A 25,865-nucleotide genomic window follows, 5' to 3' on the forward strand; every position below is an offset into this window, starting at 1 on the left:
GAGAGCTATTAAAGAGGTTTAGACAAGACCACCATATGATCAAACCTTCAGAAAGATAACTCTGTTGGCACTGTGAAGGACTGCAAGGTCAGTGGTGAGCCCTTGGCCCAAGAGTCCACTTTTAGTTAAAACATTCATTCTAGGGTGTTGAATTAAAATAGTCACAGCAGGAAGGCAGAGGGGAGGAAAAATTCAAGAAATATTTAGTAAACAGAATAAATAAGACTATGGAAAGGCTTAAATTTGATATAGGCGTTAAGTAAAATATTAATACTGCATAGTGTGATACACAGGAGAAACAGTCCAGTGATAATTCCTAATCCCCAAATAGTTTTCATTTATTTAAATTATGATAATTACCTTACATCCTGCTAAGATTTTTTATCCTTATGGTTATTGTGCAAATGATTATTATCAAAGCTACAAGCCTATTGAGAATTGGGATTAAGTGGGTATAACAAATTAATTGAGCTTCATTATGTATTTCCATGAAAACAAGATAACATGACCAAACACAAGGATCTCTGAACTGACAGAAATGATAAAAACTGATAGATTCCACATGGTGGGGGTATTAAAAGATGGCAGCATAGGAAGATCCTGAACTCACCTCCAACCATGGACACACCAAATCTGCAAGTGCATATGGAATACTTTCCCAGAAAACTAGCTGAAAATAAAGAATAAAAGGTCCACATCAAGGTAGGTGGGAGAGGCAGAGACATGGTTGCACCAAAAACCCCACCACCAGTGCAATAACCCAAAACCAGAGGGATCTCAAAAATACAGAGCTTCCTCCTGAGGAACAAAAGCATTTGTACTCCATATCAGGACCCCAACCCTTAGGACATAACACCAGAGAGATAAGCACTCCAAATGTCTTCCTTTGAAAACCAAGAGAGTTTATGTCCTGGAGACTCAAAGAAACGTAGGGAAATGAGATTCCAATCATACAGGGCTGCCTCAGACTTACTCACCCTATGACCCAGCACAAAACCAAGTTTGAAAAGTGCCTACACTGTATGTAGAGATTCATTTGTTTATCTTAAAATGTCTGACAAAGGAGTGGGGCCTGTTGGGACTCTCTGGGGATGGGGGTCATTTCAGGACTCCCCCTTTACCTTGCTAGTGCCAGTGCTATCATGCACCATTCCTAAGCTCTCCCTCCATCTTGATAGAGCTGGTAGACATGCACAGTAATAGCACTGTCCCATTGCTGCAGTTAAGTTGCCACGGTGCCCCACACCCAAGGCAACTCCCAGGGAGCAGGTGCACCCTGGCCCTGTATTCTCACACTGCCTCACTAGAGCTACCAGATGTGTGCTGGCCCTATGGTCTCCTGCTGCCTTGCCTCAATTTGCAGGAACACTCTCCTGCTGTCTCACTAGTTGGAAAACACATCTCAGCCCTGGACTATTCTGCTACCTTACCAAAGCCAGCAGGCACACAGAGTCCACATAGGAGATACAAGTAGATCACTTGGTTCTGGAGGCCAGGGAGTCTTGCATATCTGGGCCCCATGGGACTGAAACTATTGGAAAGATAGTTCTCATCATGATGATACCCAAAGGGCACTGCACAGACAGCAGACTAAAGCACATCCCAAGTGTTTCCCTGAAAAGGGCCTATTTACTGGTTTTGGAACTTAAGCCTGAGGGGCAAGTGTCAGGTTTCCAACACATACAGAGGCTATGGAGGCGATCTCAGGAAACACAGGCTGGGGAAAACTATCATTTCTTATTTCCTTGGCTTCACTACAGATCACTGATACCTAGCAGAAAGGGCTCATACATTCGTCTGAGGCCCCAAATTTTGCACTTTTGCCCAGGGACACCTCTGAATCCCCAGGACAAGTAGCTAGCTAGGTCTGCAGCTCCACAAGACTGTACATATTTGCATACTTTAAAGGTTGCTGCCTGAGGGTCTACCACCCATTAAGCCTGAAACTAGTACTGACATTCAGCCTGAACCCAGGTGCTGAGATGTCTCCCTTTGGAATACTGACAAGTCTTGGCATACCCCAACAACAGCAACTTATCAAGAATAAATTAGACGGCTTAGACAATCACACTGCCCAAGAGCTAGGGCAAGATTGAACCATAAGGTTCATCTACATGAGATAACTAGTCCAAGGCTGGGAGAAATAGCTACTTCACCTAACACAAACAAGAAACGAACAGAGACAGTCAAGAAAAATGAGAAAATAAAGGTATATGTTCCACACAGAACAAGATGAAACCTCAGGAAAAAAAACCTTAATGAAACAAAGATAAGTAACTTACCTGATAAAGAGTGCAAAGTAATGATCTCAAGAGAAGAATGGATGTATATAGAGAGAACTTCAACAGATAGGAAATATAAAAACTACTAAACAAACAAAAGTACCAAATAGCAGTGACGAAGTCGAAGAATATAATAAATGAACTAAAAATACTCTAGACGGGTTCAAAGCCAGACTAGATAATGTACAAGAAAGGATTAGTAAACTAGAATAGAGGCAGTGGAACCCACCCAAACAAAGCAGGAAAAAAAAAAAGAAGTACAGATAGCTTAAGGGATCTATGGGACAACATCAAGTGGAATAATATTCACATTATACGAGTCCCAGAAAGAGAAGAAAGAGATAAGGGATGAAAACTTATTTGAAGAAATAATGGTAGAAAACTTGCCTAACTTGGGGAAGGAAACAAACATCAAGATCCAGTTAAGCCCAGAAAGCTAAATTAAGATGAATCAAAAGAGAGCCACATTAAGACGTTATAATTAAAATGCCAAAAGTTAGACAGAGAATCTTAAAACCAGCAAAAGAAAATCAACTTCTTAAATACAACGCAACCCCTATGAAACTATCAACAGAAACCCTGTAGGCCAGAAGTGAATGGATGACATATACAAAGGACTGAAAGGGAAAAATTTGCAATGAAAAATACTCTACCTAGAAGGTTAACATTCAGAATTGAAAGAGAGATAAAAGACTCTTCCAGATGAGAGGAAAAAAAAAAAAAAAAGCTAAAGGAGTTCATCACCTCCATACCGGCCTTTCAAGAAATATTAAAGGGACTTCCTTAACGTTAAAAGAAAGGTCACTAATTAGGAAAAGGAAAACATACGAAAGTAAAAAATTTCACTGGTAAAATAAACATACAAGTAAAAATAATGGAAATTTATAAACCTAGTATGAAGGTTAAAAGTCAAAAGTAGTCAAAATGGCAATAACTACAATAATAATGACATACACACAAAAAAATTTAAAATATGAGATCAAAACTATTAGAAAGTGTGGGGGAGTAAATACGTAGTTTTAGAATACATTTAATTTTATTTATGTATTTATTTTTTAATTTATATCCCAGTTAGTTAGCATATACAGCAAGAATGATTTCAGGACTAGATTCCAGTGATGCACCCACTATGTGTAACACCCAGTGCTCATCCCAACAAGTCTCTTCCTTAATGCCTCTTTCCCATAGAGTCCTTCCCACCACCAAAACCCCTCCAGCAACCCTCACTCTGTTCTCTATGTTTAAGAATCTCTTATGTTTTGTACCCCTCCTTGTTTTTATATTGTTTTTGTGTCCCATCCCTTATGTTCACCTGTTTTGTATCTTAGATTCCTCATATAAGTAAAGCCATATGATATTGGTCTTTCTCTGACTGAATAATTTTGCTTAACATAATACCCTCTACTTCCATCCATGTCATTGAAAATGGCAAGATTTCATTCTTTTTTGCTTAATAATAATCCATTGTGTATATATACCACATCTGCTTTATCCATTCATCTATCAGTGGATACTTGGGATGCTTCTGTAATTCGACTACTATAGTTAATGCTGCTATAAACATCAGGTATCTGATGATCTGAATCAGTATCTGAATGAGTGTTTTCATATTCTCTGGGTAAATACCCAGTAGTACAATTACTGGGTCATAAGGCAATTCTATTTTTAACTTTTTGAGGAATCTGCATACTGTTTTCCAGAGTGGCTGCACCAGTTTGCATTCCCAACAATAGTGCAAAAGAGATCCTCTTTGTCCACATCCTCGCGAACATCTGTTGTTGCCTGAGTTGTTCATGTTAGGCATTCTGACAGGTGTGAGGTGGTATACCTTGAGGATTTGAGGATTTTTTTTTCTTAATTATTTATTTTTAATTTTTTTCTTAAATTATTTTATTATTTTTTTTTATACTTTACATTCAAATTAGTTAGCATGTAGTGAAACAATGATTTCAGGAGTAGATTCCTTAGTGCCCCTTACCCATTTGGCCCATACCCCTCCAATAACCCCTCCAGTAACCCTCAATTGGTTCTCCATATTTATGAGTCTCAATGTTTTTTCCCCCTCCCTGTTTTTATATTATTTTTGTTTCCCTTCCCTTATGTTCATCTGTTTTGTATCTTAAAGTCCTCATATGAGTGAAGTCATATGATATTTGTCTTTCTCTGACGAATTTCGCTTACCATAATACCCTCCAGTTCCATCCACATAGTTGCAAATGGCAAGATTTTATTCTTTTTGATTGCTGAGTAATACTCCATTGTGTGTGTGTATATATATATATATATATATATATATATACACACATATACATATACCACTTCTTTATCCATTCATCCATCGATGGACATTTGGGCTCTTTCCATACTTTGGCTATTGTTGATAATGCTGCTATAAACATTGGGGTGCATGTGCCCCTTTGAAACAGCACAACTATCTCCCTTGGATAAATTCCTAGTAGTGCAATTGCTGGGTCATAGGGTAGTTCTATTTTTAGTTTTTTGAGGAACCTCCATACTGTTTTCCAGAGTAGCTGCACCACCTTGCATTCCCACCAGCAATGCAACAGAGATCCTCTTTGTCCACATCCTCACCAACATCTGGTGTTGCCTGAGTTGTTAATGTTAGCCATTCTGACAGGTATAAGGTGGTATCTCATTATGGTTTTGATTTGTTATTTCCCTGATGATGAGTGAAGTTCAGTACTTTTTCATGTGTCGGTTGTGAATCTGGATGTCTTCTTTGGAGAAGTGTCTATTCATGTCCTTTGCCCATTTCTTCACTGGATTATGTTTTTCGGTGTTGAGTTTGATAAGTTCTTTATAGATTTTGGATACTAACCCTTTATCTGATATATCATTTGCTAATATCTTCTCCCATACTGTCAGTTGCCTTTTAGTTTTGCTGATTGTTTCCTTCGCCGTGGAAATTTTTATTTTGATGAGGTCCCAACAGTTCATTTTTGCTTTTGTTTCCCTTGCCTCCAGAGAAGTATTGAGTAAGAAGTTGCAGTGGCTAAGAACAAAGAGGTTTTTGCCTGCTTTCTCCTCAAGGATTTTGATGGCTTTCTGTCTTCTGTTTAGGTCTTTCATCAATTTTCAGTTTATTTCTGTGTATGGTGTAAGAAAGTGGTCCAGGTTCATTCCTCTGCATGTCGCTGTCCAGTTTTCCAGCACCACTTGCTGAAAAGACTGCCTTTATTCCATTGGAAATTCTTTCCTGCTTTGTCAAAGATTAGTTGGCCATACTTTTGTGGGTCCATTTCTGGGTTCTGAATTCTGGTCCATTGATCTGAGTGTTTGTTCTTCTGCCAGTACCATACTGTCTTGATGGTTACAGCCTTGTAGTATAGCTATACATATTGTGATGCTTCCTGCATTGGTTTTCATTTTCAAGATTGCTTTGGCTAATCGGGGTCTTTTCTGGTTCCATACAAGTTTTAGGATTACTTGCTTTAGCTCTGTTAAGAATGCTGGTGTTATTTTGATAGGGATTGCATTGAATATGTAGTGTGCTTTGGGTAGTATTGACATTTTAACAATATTTGTTCTTCCTATCCAGGAGCATGGAATATTTTTCCATTTTCTTGTGTCTTCTTCAATTTCTTACATAAGGTTTCTAAAGTTTTCAGTGTATAGATTTTTTGCCTATTTGGTTAGATTTATTCCTAGCTATTTTATGGTTTTTGGTGCAATTGTAAATGGGACTGACTCCTTGATTTCTTTCTGTTGCTTCATTTTAGGTGTATAGGAATATGCAACGGATTTCTTTGCATTGATTTTATATCCTGCCACTTGCTGAATTCATAAATCAGTTCCAGCAGTTTTTTGGTGGAATCTTTAGGGTTTTCTAGAGTATCATGTCATCTGCAAAGACTGAAAGTTTGACCTCCTCCTGGCTGATTTGCATGCCTTTTATTTCTCTGTGTTGTCTGATTGGTGAGGCTATAACTTCCAACCACTATGTTAAATAACAATGGCGAGAGTGGACATCCCTGTCTTGTTCCTAACCTTAGGGGGAAAGCTCTGTTTTTTCCCATTGAGGATGATATTAGTGTTGGGTCATTCATATAAGGCTTTTATGATCTCAAGGTATGCTCCTTCTAGGCCTCCATTCTTGAGGGTTTTTATCAAGAAAGGATGTTGTATTTGTTAAATGCTTTCTCTGCATCTATTGAGACGATCATATGGTTCTTGTCATTTCTTTTATTGATATGATGAATCACATCGTTTTGCAGATATTGAACCAGCCTAGCATCCCAGGTATAAATCCCACATGGTCGTGGTGAATAATTTTTTTAATGCATTGTTGGATTTGGTTGGCTAATATCTTATTGAGGATTTTTGCATCCATGTTCATAAGGGAAATTGGTCTATAGTTGTCCTTTTTAGTGGGGTCTCTGTCTGGTTTTGGAATCAAGGTAATGCTGGCTTCATAGAAAGAGTTTGGAAGTTTCCCTTCCATTTCTATTTTTTGGAACAGCTTCAAGAGAATAGGTGTTAACTCTTCCTTATATGTTTGGTAGAATTCCCCTGGAAAGCCATATGGCCCTGGATTTTTATTTTTGGGAGATTTTTGATTACTAATGCAATTTCCTTACTGGTTATGGATCTGTTCAAATTTTCTATTTCTTCCTGTTTCAGTTTTGGTAGTGTATATGTTTCTAGGAATTTGTCCATTTCTTCCAGATTGCCCATTTTATTGGCATATAATTGCCCTTATACTTTCTTATTATTGTGTTTACTTCTGCTGCGTTGGTTGTGATCTCTCCTCTTTCATTCTTGATTTTATTTATTTGGGCCCTTTCCATTTTCTTTTTGATCAAACTGACTAGTGGTTTATCAATTTTGTTAATTCTTTCAAAGAACCAGCTTCTGGTTTCATTGATCTGTTCTACTGTCTTTTTGGTTTTGATAGCATTAATTTCTGCTCTAATCTTTATTATTTCCTGTCTTCTGCTGGTTCTGGGTTTTATTTGCTGTTCTTTTTCCAGCTCTTTAAGGCATACGGTTAGGTTGTGTATCTGAGATACTTCTTTCTTCTTTAGGAAGGCCTGAATTGCTGTATACTTTCCTCTTATGACAGCCTTTGCTGTGTCCAAGAGGTTTTTGGCTGTGTGTTATCATTTTCATTGGGTTCCATGTACTTTTTTCTTTCCTCTTTAATTTCTTGGTTAGCCCATTCATTCTTTAGTAGGATGTTCCAAGTATGTTACCTTTCCAAATTTTTTCTTGTGGTTGATTTCGAATTTCATAGTGTTGTGGTCTGAAAATATGCACGGACGATCTTGATCTTTTTGTACTTCATGAGGGCTGATTTGTGTACTAGTGAACGGTCTATTCTGGAGAAGGTTACATGTGCACTGGAGAAGAACGTATATTCTGCTGCTTTCGGATAAAATGTTCTGGATATATCTGTTAAGTCCATCTGGTCCAGTGTGTCATTCAAAGCCATTGTTTCCTTGTTGATTTTTTGATTAGATGATCTGTCCACTGCTGTGAGTGGGGTGTTGAAATCTCCTACTATTAAGGTATTACTATCGATGAGTTTCTTTATGTTTGTGATTAATTGATTTATATATTTGGGTGCTCCCACATTTGGCGCATAAATGTTTACAATTGTTAGGTCTTCTTGGTGGATAGACCCCTTGATTATGATATAATGACCTTCTGCATCTCTTGATACAGTTTTTATTTAAAAGTTTAGATTGTCTGATATATGTATGGCTATTCTGACTTTCTTTTGTTGACAATTAGCATGATAGATGGTTCTCCATACCCTTACGTTCAATCTGAAGGTGTCTTTAGGTCTAAAGTGGGTCTCTTGTAAACAGCATATAGATGGATCTTGTTTTCTTATTCATTCTGTTACGAATGTCTTGATTGGCGTATTGAGTCCATTGACATTAAGAGTGAGTACTGAAAGACATGAATTTATTGCCATTATGATGCTTGTAGAGTTGGGAGTTTCTGGTGGTGTTCTCTGTTCCTTTCTATTCTTTGTCACCTTTGGTATTTATCTATTTTTATATATTTTTTTTCATCTTTTCTCCCTTCAGAGAGTCCCCATTAAAATTTCTTGCAGGGCTGGTTTAGTGGTCACAAACTCCTTTAGTTTTTTTCCGGGAAACTTTTTCTCTCTATTTTGAATGACAGCCTTGCTGGATAAAGAATTCTTGGCTGCATATTTTTATGATTCAGCACATTGAATATATCCTGCCACTCCTTTCTGGCCAGCCAGGTTTCTGTGGATAGGTCTGCTGCAAACCTGATCTGACTTCCTTTGTAGGTTAGGGACTTTTTTTCCCTTGATGCTCTCATGATTCTCTTCTTGCCGGATTCTTTTGTGAATTTGACTATGATGTACCTTGTTGATGGTCGGTTTTTGTTGAATCTGATGGGGGCTCTCTGTTCTTCCTGGATTTTGATCTCTGTGTCTTTCCCCAGGTTAGGAAAGGTTTCTGCCATGATTTGCTCACATAACCCTTCTACCCCTATTTCTCTCTCTTCCTCTTTTAGGACCCCTATGATTCTGATGTTACTTTTAAATGAGTCACTGATTTCCCTAATTCTTAAATCATGCTCTTTTGCCTTAATCTCCCTCTTTTTTTTCTGTTTCATTATTGTCCATAAGTTTGTCCTCTATATTACTGATTCCCTGTTCTGCCTCATCCATCCTTGCCGCTGTGGCATCTGTCCTTGATTGCAGCTCAGTTATGGCATTTTTTATTTCATCCTGACTAGTTTTTACTTCTTTTAACTCCACAGAAAAGGATTCTAGTCTATTTTCCACTCCAGCTAGTATTCTTATTACCATGATTCTAAATTCTGGATCAGACATCTTGCTTGTATCTGTGTTGGTTAAATCCCTGGCTGTCATTTCTTCATGCTCTTTCTTTTGGGGTGAATTCCTTCATTTTGTCATTTTGAAGGGAGAAAAGGAATTGGTGAGGGAGAAAAATTAAAATTAAAAAAAAATTAAAATTAAAAAAATTAAAATTAAAAAATTAAAAACACACACAAAATCGAATCAATGATGCTAGATCCTTGTTGTGTTTTGGTCTGGGTGTTGAATGTGGTTTGATAGATTAGAGAGGAAAAAAAGGAAATCATTTGAGAAATTTAAAAAAGTGAATACACTGATTTAGACTAACATAAAATGATGGAATATAGAATGTTAAAAAAGTTACACAAAAGGATATAGTAGAAAAAATTAAAGAAAATATTTTTAATAAAAATTGAAAATAAAAATGAATTTTTTCTTTCTGTATTCAAGAAAAATAAATGAAAAAGAGAAAAAAAATCAGAATCATTGAAAAATTGGAAAAAGCGAATACACTGTAGTAGACTAAAATAAAATGATGAAAGTAAAATAGTTTGAAAAAATTATATAAAAGTAAAAAAATATAGTAAAAAAATTAAAGAAAAATATTTTTAACAAAAATTGAATAATGAATTTTTTCTTTTGGAATTCAAGAAAGAGAAAAGAAGTGAAAAAGAGAAACAAAAGAAAAGAAAAATGAATAGATAGACCCTATTGGATCAACAGATCCACAGATGGACCCTATATGGATCAACAGATTGAAATATGACTAAAATTACTTCCTTTTCTCCTAGAAATCAGACTATGAAGCACTTTATAGTCCATAAACTAAGCAGGCAGTGAGACTTGTGTTCTTGAAAAACGAGGTTGGCCCAGTTGGGAGGGGCTTACCCAGTTGGGTAACGGCTCCGTTCTCCACTAGATGGCACTGCTAGCCTACTGGGGTGGATTGCTGTGGTGCTTGTAGGTGCGAATATGCATGCGCGGGAGCAGTGAAAATGGCGTCACCCAGCTACCCAGTTTCTAGTGTCAGAACCCTGTCCTCCCTGATCAGCCATCGCACACCCGTCCTCTGTCTTTAGCTTTGGTCCACTCCCCACTTTGTCACTGTCCGTGACCAAGCCCCAGTAAGTACCTCTCTTCCAAATTTTGTTTCGGATGCCATTGTTTTCCCCACCACCTTACGTCTGAAGGACTGCAGCTTTGACCTGTTCCACCCATCTGTGGGAGGGTCTCACCGAGCAATGGCCGAATGCCGGATACACCCAGGAAAGCTGGCTGGACCCTGCTGCTGCCAATGCACCAAGACTGTGGCCAGGTGCCAGCCAGCCCCAGAAAAAGTTCGCGAGATAGTGTAAGCAGCAGCGTTTCAGGGATTATGGACAATTACAACACACATCTGGCACCAGGCTTCACCCTTAATCACCTTGTTCCAGCACTAGAGAATGTGGGCATTTCCTGGTCTACTGGGACCAGGGGTCCTCAACAATCTCTACCAAATGTACTTCCAGCAGGGGAACTGCTTTTCCCCGTGTGGTCCAAGAACGTACCAGATCCCACACTGCTCCTGGGGATTCGCCCTTCCCACCAGTGCACCACCAACTATCGAGCTGTGGAGTTGCAGACTCTGCAATCCCCTTGTTTACAGGCTTAATGGAATTTAAACCCTCTTCTTTCTCCTTTCTCCCTTTTTAGTTTAGCCCCTGCAGCTGTTTCCAATTTTCCACTTTGTCTCTAGCTGCTCTTTGGGGAGGGGTACTTTTCCCGAATCACCAACCCCCCCCCCCCCCACCATCTCTGTCCTCTCTCTGCCCACAAAAGTGGTTCCCTGCCTGCAGCAGCTTCTTGCTCCCCAAGTTCACCTCTCCACGCTGGGTACCTGCTTAATTCTATGGTTCAGGTTGTACAGATTGTTGTGTTAATCCTCCAATCAGTGTTTTCGGTGTGCAGGATGGTTTAGTGCTGGTATGGATGTATTTCATGGATGCAAGACACACAGAAAACTTCCATGCTGTTCCGCCATGTTGGCTCCCCTCGGTTTCCCTTGAGGTTTTAATTTGTATTTCCCTGATGTTGAGTGATATTGAGGATTTATTCATGTGTCTGCTAGCCACCTGGATGTCTTCTTTGGAAAAGTGTCTATTCATTTCTTTTGCCTATTTCTTCACTGGATTGTTTGTTTTTTGGGTGTTGAGTGTGATAAGTTCTCTATATCTCTTGGATACTAACCCTTTATTTGATATGTCATTTGCAAATATCTTCTCCCACTCCACTGGTTGTCTTTTAGTTTTGCTGACTGTTTTCTTTGCAGTGCAGAAGCTTTGAATTTTGATGAGGTCCCAATAGTTCATTCCCTTGCGTCTGGAGACATGCTGAGTAACAAGATGCTGCAGCTGAGGTCAAAGAGGTTTTTGCCTGCTTTCTCCCTGAGGATTTTGATGGCTTCCTGTCTTAGGTTTAGCACAGAAATTGGTTGCATTTCTATACATCAATAATGAAGCAAGAGAAAGTGAAATCAAGGAGTCGATCCTATTTACAATTGCACCAAAACCCACAAAAGTAAATAGGAATAAACCTAACCAAAGAGGTGAAAAAACTATACACTGAAAACCATTAGAAAGCTTATGAAAGAAATTGAAGACATAAAAAAATGGAAAAATATTCCATGCTCCTGGATTGGAACAACAAATATTGTTAAAATGTGAATACTACCCAAAGCACTCTACATATTCAATGCAATCCCTATCAAAATACATCAGCATTCTTCACAGAGCTAGCAAAAAACAATCCTAAAATTTGTATGGAACCAGAAAAGACCCTGAATAGCAAAAGCAATCCTGAGAAAGAAAACCAAAGCTGGAGGCATCACAATCCTGGACATCAAGATGTATTAAAAGCTGTAATCATGAAGACAGTATGGTACTGGCACAAAAACAGACACATAGATCAACGGAACAGAATAAAGAACCCACAAATGGACCCACAAAGGTTATGGCCAACTAATCTTTGACAAAGCAGGAAAGAATATCCAATGGAATAAAGACAGTCTCTTTAGCAAATGGTGCTTGGAAAACTGGACAACACACAGTTGTAGTTTGATTGATACTCCAATCAAAAGACACAAATATGAATGAATGGATTAAAACAAAAAACAAAAAAAAACAAGACCCATCTATCAATATGACTTGTACAAGGGGTTAACCTCTGATGTAAGGACATACACAGACCAGAAGTGAAGGGATGGAACAAGATGTTTCATGCAAATGGAAAACAAAGAAAGCTGAGTGGTGCCTGGGTGGCTCAGTGAGTTAAGCGTCCAACTTCAGCTCAGGTCATGATCTCACAGCTTGTGGGTTCGAGCTCTGCATTGGGCTCTGTGCTGAATGACATTTCAGAGCCTGGGGCCTGATTTGGAGTCTATATCTCCCTCCGTCTCTGCCCCTCCCCAGTTCGTGCTCCATCTATCTTAAAAATAAATAAACATTAAAAAAAAAAAAAAACAAAGCTGAGGCAGTTACACTTATATATGACAAAATACTTTATAACAAATCCATAATAAAAGATAAAGATGGGTATTACATAATGCTAAGGCAATAAGACAATAAAACATTTGTAAATATTTATGCACTCAACACAGAAGTACCTAAATATATAAGGCAGATGTTATCACACCTAAACCAAGAAATTGACAGCAATACAATATCAGGGAACATCAGTACCTCTAAATCACATGGGACATTTTCCAAAATAAATCATATGCTGGGTCACAAACACAAGGTTCAATAAATTAAAACTGTGATCATATCAAGCATGTTTTCTAAACATAATGATATGAAACAACTCCGTTACAAGAAGAAAACTAAAAAAAAAAAAAAATCACAAATATATGAAGATAAATAACACACTATAAAACAACAAATGGGTCAACACAGAAATCAAAGGAGAAATAAAAAAATACCTTGAACAAAATAAAAATGTAAATATAGCATGCTGAAGTCAACAGAAGTTGCAAAAGCAGTTCTCAGTAAGAAGTTCATAATGATTAAGGCTTGCCTCAAAAAACAAGAAAAATCTCAATTAACAATCTAACTTTACACCTAAAGGAATTAGAAAAAGAACAAGCAAAGCCAATGTTAGTAGAAGGAAGGTCATAATTAAGAACAGAAATTAATGAAATAAAGATTTAAAAAGACAATAGAAAAGACCAATGAAACTAAGAGCTGTTTCTTGGAAAAAATAAACAAAATTAACCAACTTTTAGCTAGACTCAATAAGGAAAAAAGAGGGCTCAAATAAAATCAGAAATGAAAGAAGTTACAACTGTTATCAGACAAATACAAAAGATTATAAGAGACTATTACCAATTACATGGCTACAAATGGGATAACCTAGAAGAAATGGATAATTCCTAGAAACAAAATCTTCCAACATAGAATCATGAATAGAAAATGCAAATAGAACAATGACTACTATGGAGACTGAATCAATAATCAAAAACCTCCCAACAAACAAATGTCCAGGACCTGATGGCTTCACAGGTAAATTCTACCAAACGTTTAAAGAGTTAAAGAGTTAATACCTCTTCTTCTCAAACTATTCCAAAAAATAGAAGATGAAGGAAAACTTCAAAATCCATTCTATGAGGCCAGCATTATCCTGATACCTACACCAGACAAAGACACTACAAAAAAACTACAGGCCAATATCTCTGACAAACATAGATTTAAAAATCCTCAACAATTTCATGATGAAGTCACCTAACCAAATCTATACACGAAAATAGTCAAAACCTAACAGTGCTGACTACTTTGAAATCACTTAGCCATAGGATGTCCTGTTGTTCAAAACTTACTAAATACATTGTTTTTACTTAAAGAAAGAGAACATAGTAAGGCCACTACATTAAGACAACAAGGTCTATGGTCAAACTACACACATACATATACACACACACACACACACACACACACACACACACGAGTTAGTTGGGGCTTGTGGTTCCACAGTGTAGTGGTTATGATGTCTGCTTTACACATACACGAGTTAGTTGAGACATGCCAAAATGTCATCATAACGTATCAGTAAATACATCAGTAAATTGTAATATATCATAATACATTAGTAAAGTATATAAAAACATTTAAAATCAAAGATCATAGTACATTTAGAGGTTTATTTCTTCACCCTTAATTTCTGAAGAATTAGATACATTTGCACAACTGCTATTAGGTTACAGACAAAAATTCATGAAAGAAATATATTCAGAAGACAGAAAAGAAAAAAAAAAAGATGTGACTGAAATCCTTGTAAATCAAGAGCTGTTAAAAGTTCAGATGTAAATTACATAAACAATTAACTGTCCTATAAGCTGAAAACTTCATGGAAAAAATAGTCTACTGATTACAACCAAAGCAAGCCAAGGTCATATTTTTGACAAACTGATTTTTTATAACTATAAGCAACCATTGGATGTTTATGACCAAGCTTTAAAAATTAATGCGAACACATAAAGAAAAAGATTTTAAATACATAGAAAATTCTTCACTGATTCAAGTTCAAAAGGAAGACTGAAATGCAAAAGGAACATCAGAAACACCTGATATGAGTATGTTTTCAAAACATACCAGGAAAGAACACATATATGATAAAATACAGTCCAAAACTCAACTGCCCAATTCTGAACCCTGTGCCTGTCCTTGTCAGAATACCTTCACAACTTTAGCAGTAAGACGCAGTCTACTATCCAAAAACTTCATGGCCGTTCATCTCCATGAGTGGGACCTATGTATTTCTAAACATTCAGTCCTGAGCCATAAGACCTGAATCTTAAATGACCAAAAAGGAAGGCCATGGAAATGGTGTGAGGTTACTGATTTATTATTTCTTTATCAGCAAATACAACAATAAGCTTTTAAAATTTTTATATAACAAAGTAAAAACTAACGATGTGTATTTTGAAAGACAAGAACATATAAGACATACACCAGAACCTATAAAAATAGCCAATTTCAATTAAACACTTAGGATTCCCACTGTGGTTTATGGAAATCACTTAATATGCCGTATCTATGCACCTGTAAAAAGGAACTTCCTCAAGAAATTGGTGAAATATGAACTGGAAGGGAAGAAAGCTATGAAATCAAGAACTGAAAGATGAAGAATAATTTTTTAAAGGACTTAATATGTAGTCATATCATTGTTGGTAAAAAGTAACTAATAAAATCCATAGGAAAAAAAAAGGAACAAAACAGAAAACAGGAACAATTTTTTTCATCTTTTAAAAACCACCTCCGGGGCACCTGGGTGGCTCAGTCAGTTAAACATCTGACTTCGGCTCAGGTCATGATCTCACAGTTCTTGAATTCTAGCCCTGCAACCAGCTCTGTGCTGACAGCTCAGAGCCTGGAGCCTGCTTCGGATTCTGTGTCTCCCGCTCTCTCGCTCTCTCTCTCAGCAATAAATAAACATTTAAAAAAACATTAAGAAACCACTGTAATCAAGGCATCCAAGGCCTAATGTGACAAAAATGAGAATAAGTGTGAATTTATTAAAAACAGAAAACTACAATGAACCATCAAAAAGCATTTACCAATTTTTCAAGACCACATATATAACATACACTTACAATTTTCCGTTATTTGTTTTCTGCTCAAGGATTTGAAAATAAGCCCCCCTCCAAATACATAACAGACATCTCCTAACTGTGTTTAAGTGCTTACCAGTAAAGGGGCGCCTGGGTGGCTCAGTCAGTTAAGTGTCTGACTTCAGCTCAGGTCATGATCTCACAGTTCGTGGGTTTGAGTACCAGATCAGGCTCCATGCTGATATCTCAGAGCCTGGAGCCTGCTTTGGATTTTGTATCTCCCTCTCTCTCTCTGCCCTTCCCTGCCTCACGCTCTGTCTCTCTCTCTCAAAAATTAATACACATTCAAAAACATTAAAAAGTAAATAAAAATAAAAGTCAGTCTGTTGAGTCAAAAATTATGTAATAAATGATAAATGGATTCTAATCAAGGGGGCCACATTTTCTGAATCTAGACTGATGACAGAGTCAATATATGTGTTTTCATGACCTAAAATGGACTGAGTGACCCACACACCTGGCACTGTGTCCTGTGCTAAGTGTCAAACAGAGATAGACATATAATACATGGTTTCTGCATCAGCTGCTCCCTACCTTTGCCCACTCTCCAATTTATTTTTTACTTAGTAGCCAGAGGATCTTCATAAAATGTTACTCAGTCTTATCACTGTATTACTTCAAATTTTCAATAGCTTTCCCTCTCATTTATAATAAAATCCAAGTATCTTCAAGGCTTCCAGTGCTCTGCCCATCCTAGCCATCTTCTCTCTCCTATTCCTGTCATTCACAATGCTTTGTCCTTTGGTCTTCTCAGTGCTCCTCAAATGTCCATCTCTATCAACCCCCAAGGTCCTAGCCTAGAATCCTCCTCACCCTAACTTCTTACTTGACTCCTATTTTCTCCTTCAGCTCAAATGTCACTTCCATAGAAGCATTCACTAATGTCCCACATTAATGCTGCAGGAGATGAGGAACTGGTAAGTGGTATAAAGCAAAGGACTAATGGTTAATTCCTTATTTTAGAAAAATCATCCAGACAGGAACTTGTACAATGGACTGGCTAGAGGTGATATGAGGGAGATGACAGCTATAGGCAGCGAAGTTAAGTAGGAAACAACTATAAGAGTCTCAGAAAGAAACAGAGATCGTATGTATATAAGAACACTAAAGTCATCTTTGGCTCTGCATAAAGTTCCATTCGGCTATGAGCTCTCTAAGACCACTATTATATATTAAAAACTTCCTATGACATTAGAGAGACCCCATAAACATTAGTTAATTTGAAACGAGTGTGAGAACATCAGTGAACATAACCAAGATGCAAACAATAATCACTGTCATTCATTTATTGAACACTTAGGCACTATGCATAATGAAGAAGGGGAAGGCAGCAGTGGTGAGGAGCAGTGGCTCTGCCAGAGTTTGTACTTTATGAGTTTACATCTCTGTGTTTTGGTTTTTTTCAAGAGCTAGTATCTATGTCAAAGGATTGTTGTGAGATTTAAATGTAAAGCACTGAAAAGAACACTACTTGTCACATGTCAAGTACTTAATAAAAATTAGCTACTAATAAAAATTAGTCACCGCTGTCATCAACATCATAATCATTATTTTTATTATTAGTACCACTACTACAATCACCAAGTACTTCAGAGACATTTCATCTTCACAAAAGAACTTAGGAAGGATATACTATTATCTCTACTACAAAATGAGGGAAAGTAGGTACAAAACCAGTTTGCAAAGTTTTTAAGCATCATACTGGGATCTGAGCCTAGTACTATGAGTCTAAAGTTTATATATTAAACACATTATGACACTGTCTCTCAAAAGGGGCAGGAGGGACTCAGTGTGATAAGTAATATAAAATTTTCTAAGCCATATGATTTACTGAACATTTACTATGCTCTAAGAGTTCTTCTAGGCTCTGAAGCATACAAGAGAAACAAAACAGGTTAAGTCTCTTCTCTCATGAGACAGGCAAGATAAGAGAAAAATATCAAACAGCGAGAAGTCCACCACAGAGATTCAGAATTAAGAGTGATGTGTCTGGGGGTCACTTAGATTAGATAGGCAGAAAAGGCCTTTCTAAGGAGATTTAAATTTAAGATGAGAACCTAAAAGACAATCAAAAGGGACAAGCACAAGGTACCAAACAACAGGATAGAGAGGTTTCCAGACAGAGGAAATAGCTACTACAGAGAGTCTAAGTGAAACAAAATTGTGTCTTAAGCAAACAAAGCAAGTCAGCATGGCCAAACAGCAGTGGGGGAGGAATGGAGTATTCCATGAGATGACAGAGGCAGGCAACAGCCAGGTGCCTTGGGGTCACTCAAGGGAAAGGAATGTGGATTTTATGCTTAAAGGTAATAAAGGATAATGGGAAAGTGACATGATCTGAATTATGTTTAAAAGAAGCTACTCACTGCTGGATGGAAAACAGATTGTAGTAAGACAAAAATGTGAATTCTTTCCAGGCTATCTCAGTAGTTTAGACCAGAGATGAAAGTGCTTTAACTAGAGAGGCAGGAATACAGCTGGAGAAAAATAGACAGATTCTGGTGTACATTTCAGGAGATGGAGTACAAAGGATTTACAAATGAACTGAATAAAAAAGATGAAGGAAAAAGGGTTAACCTCTGTATTATAATGGTTTAGTTTACTGAGGTGACAAAAATTAGGGGAGGTACATGTTTGGGGTAGGAACAGGAGTTAGAAATAAGAGTACAGTTTTAGCCAGGTTTCATTTGAGATCCCCATCATATACCCATCTGGAAATGTTCAGTAGGCACCTGGATCAGAATCAGGAATCCTGGAAGTTCCTCTTATCCTTTCTCTTGCTTCATAGAAGACTGAAGATACAGAAAACATCAAGAGGAACATAGATTTTAGAATGCATAATGTGAGTATTCTGTAACAATCTACAACAGTGAGACAAGACCTTGTACTCCTCATGAAACTATTTCACTTATAGAAAATAAAGCATCATCTCTGCTGAGGATAATAATACAGAAAGAAAGTAAGCTTTAAGGTCAATGAGATTCATGCCAAGAGAGTTAACCCATATCATGTGGCCTCTATTTCTTAAATCTTACAAGATTATAGGGCAGGACCTACTAAGAAGAGATCGGAGCTCCCAGCAGGATACAATTTATAAGTGTTTCTGAAAATTCCATCCTATCTGAAGGGAATCCATTGCATACCCAATACAAGACAAAAGTAAACCCTAACTGTACATAAAATAATGACTTCTCCCTGCTGTCAGACAGGAGTTTCCATGGAAACTATCTATCACAAAGAATTTCCTTAGATTTGTGATTATTGACAAAAACAAAATAGGCTTGGAGTCAAATGAGAACTAGATTCTGGGTAATCTGATTCAAGCTAATTGTCTTTTAGTGTGACAAGTTTTCTTAATCAAATGGCTACTTAGAGGGTAGAGATCAAAATGAGAGAAACAGACAAGCAACCTTATCTGTTTTTGTGTAAGTCTTACTCTTAAATAGCTATCAGCAATATTGTAAAAGACCGTGTTAGGAAAGATAAGAACTAAAATTTATTGGGCAGCTATTAAATATCAACTGTTTTGCACAATAATCCTTCCAGGCAAGTTTTATTACCCTTAAGTTTTATAGAGGAAGAAGCCAGTTCTCAAAGATGTAGAGTAACTTGCTCAAGATCAAACAGATAGTAAGCAACAGAGCCAGGAGGAGATTCAGGTTTAGCTGAACACAAAACATGTACACTTGCCTTAGGCTTTTTTAAAAGGGGCTAAAACCCACAATGGTCCAGGAGCCCAAGCCTATGATCTCTTTAAGCTATAAGAATCTTACTGATTAACTACTGAATTAGGCTGAAAACAAGGCTATAATGTATAAAAAGAAGAGACATGTAAAATAAAGAAAGAGACATGTAAAAACCAAAAGAACCAAAAAAGAAATAAGTAAAGGAAAAAAGTAAAGTCATGCTGATAAACTCACTTAGATGTTAATAAATTTAGGGAGCCAAGATAGAGTTGTGATACTTCATTTTAAGGAGTAACTTTTAAAATTATCATTTAAGAATAAAAGTAAAAATGCCAAGACATTTCTTAGCTCATAACAATTATCTCAAATAATTTAACTGCAATACCAAAGTGACTGCTATTGCTGCCTAACTCTGTCAACCTAACATATTGTGTAACTGTAGTAGTCACATAGAAAATGAAAGCAATCTGAGGTACTGCATGCTACACTCCTTCCCTAATTAATTAATTATTTTCATTATGGAATTTGCCTATAAATTCATTGTCTTGTACATTTTACTCCAAGGTTCTTTAGATTCTTTAAAGAGAAACCTGGACCTCCACATTATCTCTTTGGATTTAAGCAGTCAAAACAAAAGAAATTCAACCAAAGCACACACTGACACATCAGCAGTCAGAGCACTACTTAACAAGCATGCACACACATAAACACAGGACACACACTAAATTCAGTGAAGAGTAGAAACAAAGACAAAATAGTAGAAATAAATCCAAAAGGAATAAAGAGGGTTACAATGCATAAACCAATCTAGGTAACACCGGAAGTTAATTTTCCAAAATCAAGGTACTAGCTTCCATTTTTGCTAACACCGAATAGTGTCTAGCCAAAAGTACCAGGGAAAAGCTCCGCTGTCAACTGAGAACATACTTTTAAGTAACTGTTAAATGAAATTATTCCTTAAAACACTCTCCTACAATAGTAATGTCCAAAGAACCATAATAGAAGAAAACAAATCAATTCCAATGCAATATTTCTAAATTAGTAAATAAACTATAAATGCAAACCACTCTAAGTATTTATTTTAACAGATGAAAGATTTAAGGATTTTTTTAGAGCCATTACTAAGTTTTGGTTAGGGGGACCCCCCCCAAAAAAAGGTGTAAATGTTGAAAGTAATTTATAAGAAATCAGTTCCTTTAAATGGCTTAAAACTATGAAGTTTAGTATATTTCTATTTTGTTTCTTGGTGCATTCTATTTCAATTTAATAATATGGTACTGGAAATGCTTCTTGTGTATGCCTTCAAACACTCAAAATAATGTTAAAGTACAGTTCTTAGGTTTTGAAATTTTCAGAACTGTTGATGCATAAAAGCATATCTTTAGTATTCTGTTTCCCTGTAACTGCTGAATGACTTTGCTAAGTGCTAGAAACCCACCAAGCCCTTATTAGGAAAGCCTAGATAGAAAAAGAGTCCAGTGCTTAAAATACAGAAAACACAGTCCAAAGATATATGTCCTCTTACTCTTAGTTCAAAGATTAAATCAGTAATCAACTGGCAATGTTACATATACCATTTTGTTATTTAGCAGATGACAACTGAACATAAGGGTCATTTTTGGGCCTTAATAAAAGCTTTCCTTTATATCTGATTGTGATTCTTCTTTAAGCTCCTTCCTTTTTCATGATTTTCCTCCTTAATCTTGCCAAAACAGGATTTAAAATCTAAATGGAAATAAAAGGGGAACCACTGTCAGGATTTAGGCAGGCTCATCTCACATTTACCTGTTAATGAGTCCTGAGGCTCTGCTTAAGGCATATTTGAGACAAAAACCAGCCTCTTGACATTAGGCTTCTGCAGAGTGTTCCCTTAATGAACAGGTTTTAAATGGCCAAAATGAAACAAAACCTACAGAAAAAAGCCCTAAAGACTTTAGTTGTCATTTTAGCTCTATGGCCATTAAACAAAGGCCTTTTCTTCCTCTGTAAAGGTAGGCTAGATACATCAAAAGACCTGAGTTCCTAATGGGAATACAAAGGTGGTCTCTCTTGGATGCATGAACTTCCTTGAAATTGTTTTCAAAATCCTGGGCACTCATCAGGGGAGCAATCAGCTTTCATCAAGCTTGCTAAGGGTCTCATCAACATGACTGTCCATGTTCTTCTAAGAGCCATTATGCAAATGCCTCCTCCAGCCCTTATACCAAAAAGCCATGGGCTGGAAGGCAGAGCAATGGCCTTGAAACATGATAGTCTGGAGACCTGGGGCAAATTGCTTCACCTTTGTGAGCTTCCATTTCTTGTCTATGAAATTGTATGTAAAAATACCTCTTTCACAAGGAGTTGATAAAGAGTAAATAATTGTAACCCTTACCAAAACCTGCTGATTTATAAAAGTTATCTCCATTATGCAATAAGACAATAATCACTGAAGAACCTTTTTAAGTACCCATTTTACAATTGAGTGTCCCAGTTACTGAGGAACTAACCCTGGTCAAACAGAGCTGATGTAAAGACAGGTTTCCAGTCTGCACTTCTCATGCCCTACACAGCTCCACTACAGGCCACATTCAACACACAGTACAAACCTGAGCCTAATAACAGCAGAATTGGTACTCGGGCTTGGGACCACCAAAGAGGAAATAAAACCGAAATGACATTATGTGGTGACATCAACCTTCAGAATCAAAGATATCTAAAATTACCAAGTGACCCTTTTGGGGTCTACACACTTACCAGACCTTAAGAAAGCGGGTGGAGAAGAGACGAGGGCATCAGGTGAGTTGGCCATTTCAAATTGTTGACTCTAATCATAAGTGTTGCAGGCTAAACTAGAGCAATTTTCAAAACTGTTTAGTGAAGGTTAGAAGCAATCAGCGTTAGATTAATTGAAAGCAGTATGAGCAGTTATTAACATGATGCAGTGTGCAACAAAGGCAATAATTGAGGTTCATTTTAATTTTATTTTCTTTTTAATGACTTGAAAATTTGATTTTCTTTGCTTTGATAAATTACATTTGCTTATATGGATGAGGCAGGAAATACATAATATCCACTTATTAACATTACATAAGAGTGGCATCCTCTATTGAACAGTGCAGTGATTATGCTACTATGTAACAATGCTCAGAACTTTGCAGTGACATCTATATCAGAGCCAGGTTAGCCCAAGTTTCAAACTAAGCTGAGTTTATATATTCTTCTAAAAGTAACAAACAGAATCAGATTGGTTGTTTTCAATGACATAGGAAGTCAAGGATTCATTCAAGAAACTATATAGTCAATACCTTACAGAGTGAGAACCAGAAACCTCAATGAATTTGAATGACTTCAAATGGTATCTATCTCTTACTACAATGATATAAACAACATAGGAACATCCAACATTTATACTATGCATTTAACTACTTTGCACATGAAACTGGACTTAAGTGACTGCATTCAAGAAAAGTTAAATAAAATTTGAGTTTTTTTCTCACTTAAGAAAGAGAAGGTAGGTTTTCAAAGCTCACTGTTATGACATGCAATTCAGAGAAAATAAAAACTGGAAAAGAAAATAAATCCTATATGCTTATTAAGAGGAAAGAGAAATGCTGTAAAATAGATGTGGAGGGCAGAGCTCAGTTCCCTGTTAAGAAAATTCAGGTTACTCTCTTTGACCAGATATTATCAATCCAATTCCCTTTATAGCCCAAATAAACACATTGTTAGCAATCAATACTTCAATATGACACAAAAATTTTAAGTGTGAAACACAAATATATGACTATACCAACTAACTATATTTACTCTTAAATGTACTAAGGACTGTTAAAAAATTCTCTCATATTTCTGTGGTAGTTTTGCTATAATCTAAGTAAATAAGTGCAGAACTTTATAAATAACGTTTAAAAACATAATGGATATTAGCAACAAAGATTGGATGAATTTCTCCTGTATTATTTATGAAATTAGATACTTTATTCAAATTTAAAAAAGGAAAACTACACAAGGGACAACCAAGAACTTCATAAATTGGGTAAAACCCCAAACATAATGGGGGCATATTAGCTGAGAAAAAAAAAAAAACCCTCTAGGGATCAATGCAAATGCAGACTTAGTTTTCTAGGGCTATGCCTTTCCTTAACAGTAGCATCTTTCAACACTGAAAAATAGTAATGTCAATCCTTTAAAAGGGAAGATTAAATGAACACTTGTCATCCCACCATCTTTTGTTTTGTAAGCACACTTTTAGCTCAAGATTACATACAGCCAGCCAGAAACGAGGGAAGTTTCAATCCTGTCTCTCAGAGGACTGATGGGCCCTAAGTGCTAACTTCAAAGACGTGACTTTGCAATTTGAACAAGTCAGTTCAGGACACTTCCAACTGTAGTAACTGCCTGCGCAGCGTCTTCTGACCTCGGTGGCTTTGGATTTGGGAGGCACAGCTGGGAACTATGTGTCCTGAGGCCACTTGCCCAGGAGGGAACCCGCTTCCTCCAGAGCCCTTAAGCACACTCACGTGACCCCCTTCATAGCCTAAGGCCCTGTCTCCACTCAATTTCTGCCACATAGTAATCGGCTAGGGCTCAGAACTTGTGAAGAACATAAAAGGGAGATATGAAATAAAGCAAAACTTTTTTGCTGGCAGTTTTCTAGGACCAGATCATAATCACATCTAAGAATGAAGCTATTTGATTTTTGAGGGACGACCCACTGTCTTTCCCAGGAACCTGGCAGCCGCCTTATTTCTAAAGAGTAAAACTCCAGCTTTGGTGGACACCACCACCTAATTTCTGAGCGAAACACACACGAAATAGCGTTGGGGAAAAACACATGTAGTCGGGGGCACCACCAATTTGGGAGGTGGGGGTAAACATGAAGAGGAAGGCCGGGACCGCAGTCTGCTTTCTAAGGGGAAACACGCGGGCACAGGTTCAACTCCAGGACCCCGACCAGCCTCCCGCCCAAGGCGCTTGAGGGGGAACACCACCCTGGTGCAGGGGAGGGGGTGTCGCCCCAGCCAGCCAAACCTGAGCGCTTGGCCCGGGCTCTTCGCTCCAACACCTTCCAGTTCCTTTCAGCCATGAGCCCCGCCGCCCCCACCATCTCTCTCAGGCCGCCGCCTTTGCCACAGCCCCAAAGGCCTACTGTCAGCTCCGCCCGGCCGGCCCCGCCCCCCCCGCACGACACTGTCGGGAGGCGCGCCGGCCGGAAGTGAGCGCAGGGGCGATTTTCGACCCAGCTTCACGGCCTCCCAAGAGTCAGAGGTGTAGTTCTATGGGAAAGTGAGAGGGGAGCCGGTGGCGGCTCGTACGGGCGGGGAGGCTGTGCGCTTTCTCTCTTGGTCGGCAGCACGGTGCTTTCCGGCTGCCGTCAAGCGCGGCACTGGGCCGGAGGGCGGGGGCCGAGGGGCTGCCATGGCGGCGGCGGGCCGGCTGCCGAGCTCCTGGGCACTGCTGGTGCTGCTGCTTGGGGGGCTCGCACTGCTGGGAGTCGGGCCGGTCCCGGCGCGGGCGCTGCACAACGTCACAGCCGAGCTCTTTGGGGCCGAGGCCTGGGGCACCCTGGCGGCCTTCGGAGACCTCAACTCCGACAAGCAGACGGACCTCTTCGTGCTGCGGGAAAGTCAGTGTTTGCCCGGCCCTCCCTCTGTCCGCTGTCCCTGTGCCCCTCCCGGTGTACCCCACACCCTTAGCCCGGATGGCCAGTCTTCCTGCATTTCCCAACCCTTCTCTCCCGACCCTGTCTCTCCCTTTATCTCCAGCATCCTTTGCAGTTTGCCCGTTCTCTCCATGTTTTCCAGCCCCTTGTCCTGACACCCCACAGTTTTATTTACCCTATAGTCCTGGAAACACCCCAGTTTTGTTTTTTTTTTCCTGAGAAGCCGTAGGCCTTCACCCATGTACCCCCTCCTCCCCATGGAATCACCTGCCTTTCAAAGTCCTTCCTGATTCCCAGGAGTCTTTGTAGCTTGCCTCTGCGTTCCCTCCTAAAGTCCTTTCGTTCCTTCCTGCTTTACTTCTTCAATTCTCCTTCCCCTTTCATAAACTGGAAAAGATGCAACTTGACAGTGTCTTCTCATAGGGGACTTTTACCTACCTCATTTGCCTTATTCACCTGCCCCTCCTCTTTTTCATGGTCCCAGCTTTCTTTGAACCTACTCCCCACTCCCCAACGCCCTAAACACTCCACAGCTCACACAAGCATTTTGCAGGGACCACTGATAAACTCAGTGTCTCCTTGGGAAAAGATTCTCAAACTGTAGTTTCTTCTCCTTCCTGAGCTGTCTAGTCTTTCATATGCACCTGACCTTTTCCTCACTTTGGTCACCACCGTTGTCTTCCAAATCTCTGCTTTCCTTGTCAACTCGAGGTTCTTAGGAGTTCTTTGCTTTAACTAAACATCACTAAACAAACTTTACTGTAAATTTTGATGCTGACCACGGGTATTA

General features: G+C 38.4%; 2 protein-coding genes across 9 annotated transcripts in view; one reads left to right on the top strand and one right to left on the bottom strand.

Moving 5' to 3' along the window:
- Positions 1-24,600, bottom strand: part of PHKB (phosphorylase kinase regulatory subunit beta) — a 259,693-nt gene extending 235,093 nt beyond the window's left edge. Inside the window, exons 1-2 of one of the 7 annotated variants that reach the window (XM_027044494.2) lie at positions 24,445-24,595; positions 22,168-22,280 (exon numbers count right to left, since the gene is read on the bottom strand). In XM_027044494.2, coding sequence (XP_026900295.1) covers positions 22,168-22,222 — 55 coding nt within the window. In that variant the 5' untranslated portion in view covers positions 22,223-22,280; positions 24,445-24,595. Of the gene's footprint in view, positions 1-11,331; positions 12,554-21,005; positions 21,157-22,167; positions 22,281-24,444 lie in introns of those variants that run through there. The other 6 variants (XM_027044497.2, XM_027044495.2, XM_053210837.1 and 3 more) reach the window with 6 other exon arrangements.
- Positions 24,601-24,630: 30 nt separating this feature from the next.
- The window catches only part of ITFG1 (integrin alpha FG-GAP repeat containing 1), a 340,878-nt gene continuing 339,643 nt past the window's right edge, over positions 24,631-25,865 (top strand). The window contains exon 1 of one of the 2 annotated variants that reach the window (XM_015062061.3): positions 24,631-25,039. In XM_015062061.3, coding sequence (XP_014917547.2) covers positions 24,832-25,039 — 208 coding nt within the window. In that variant the 5' untranslated portion in view covers positions 24,631-24,831. The remainder of the gene's footprint in view (positions 25,040-25,865) is intronic. The other variant, XM_027044499.2, reaches the window with a different exon arrangement.

This window comes from Acinonyx jubatus, chromosome E2 (assembly GCF_027475565.1).
Source record: "Acinonyx jubatus isolate Ajub_Pintada_27869175 chromosome E2, VMU_Ajub_asm_v1.0, whole genome shotgun sequence".
NCBI lineage: Eukaryota > Metazoa > Chordata > Mammalia > Carnivora > Felidae > Acinonyx > Acinonyx jubatus.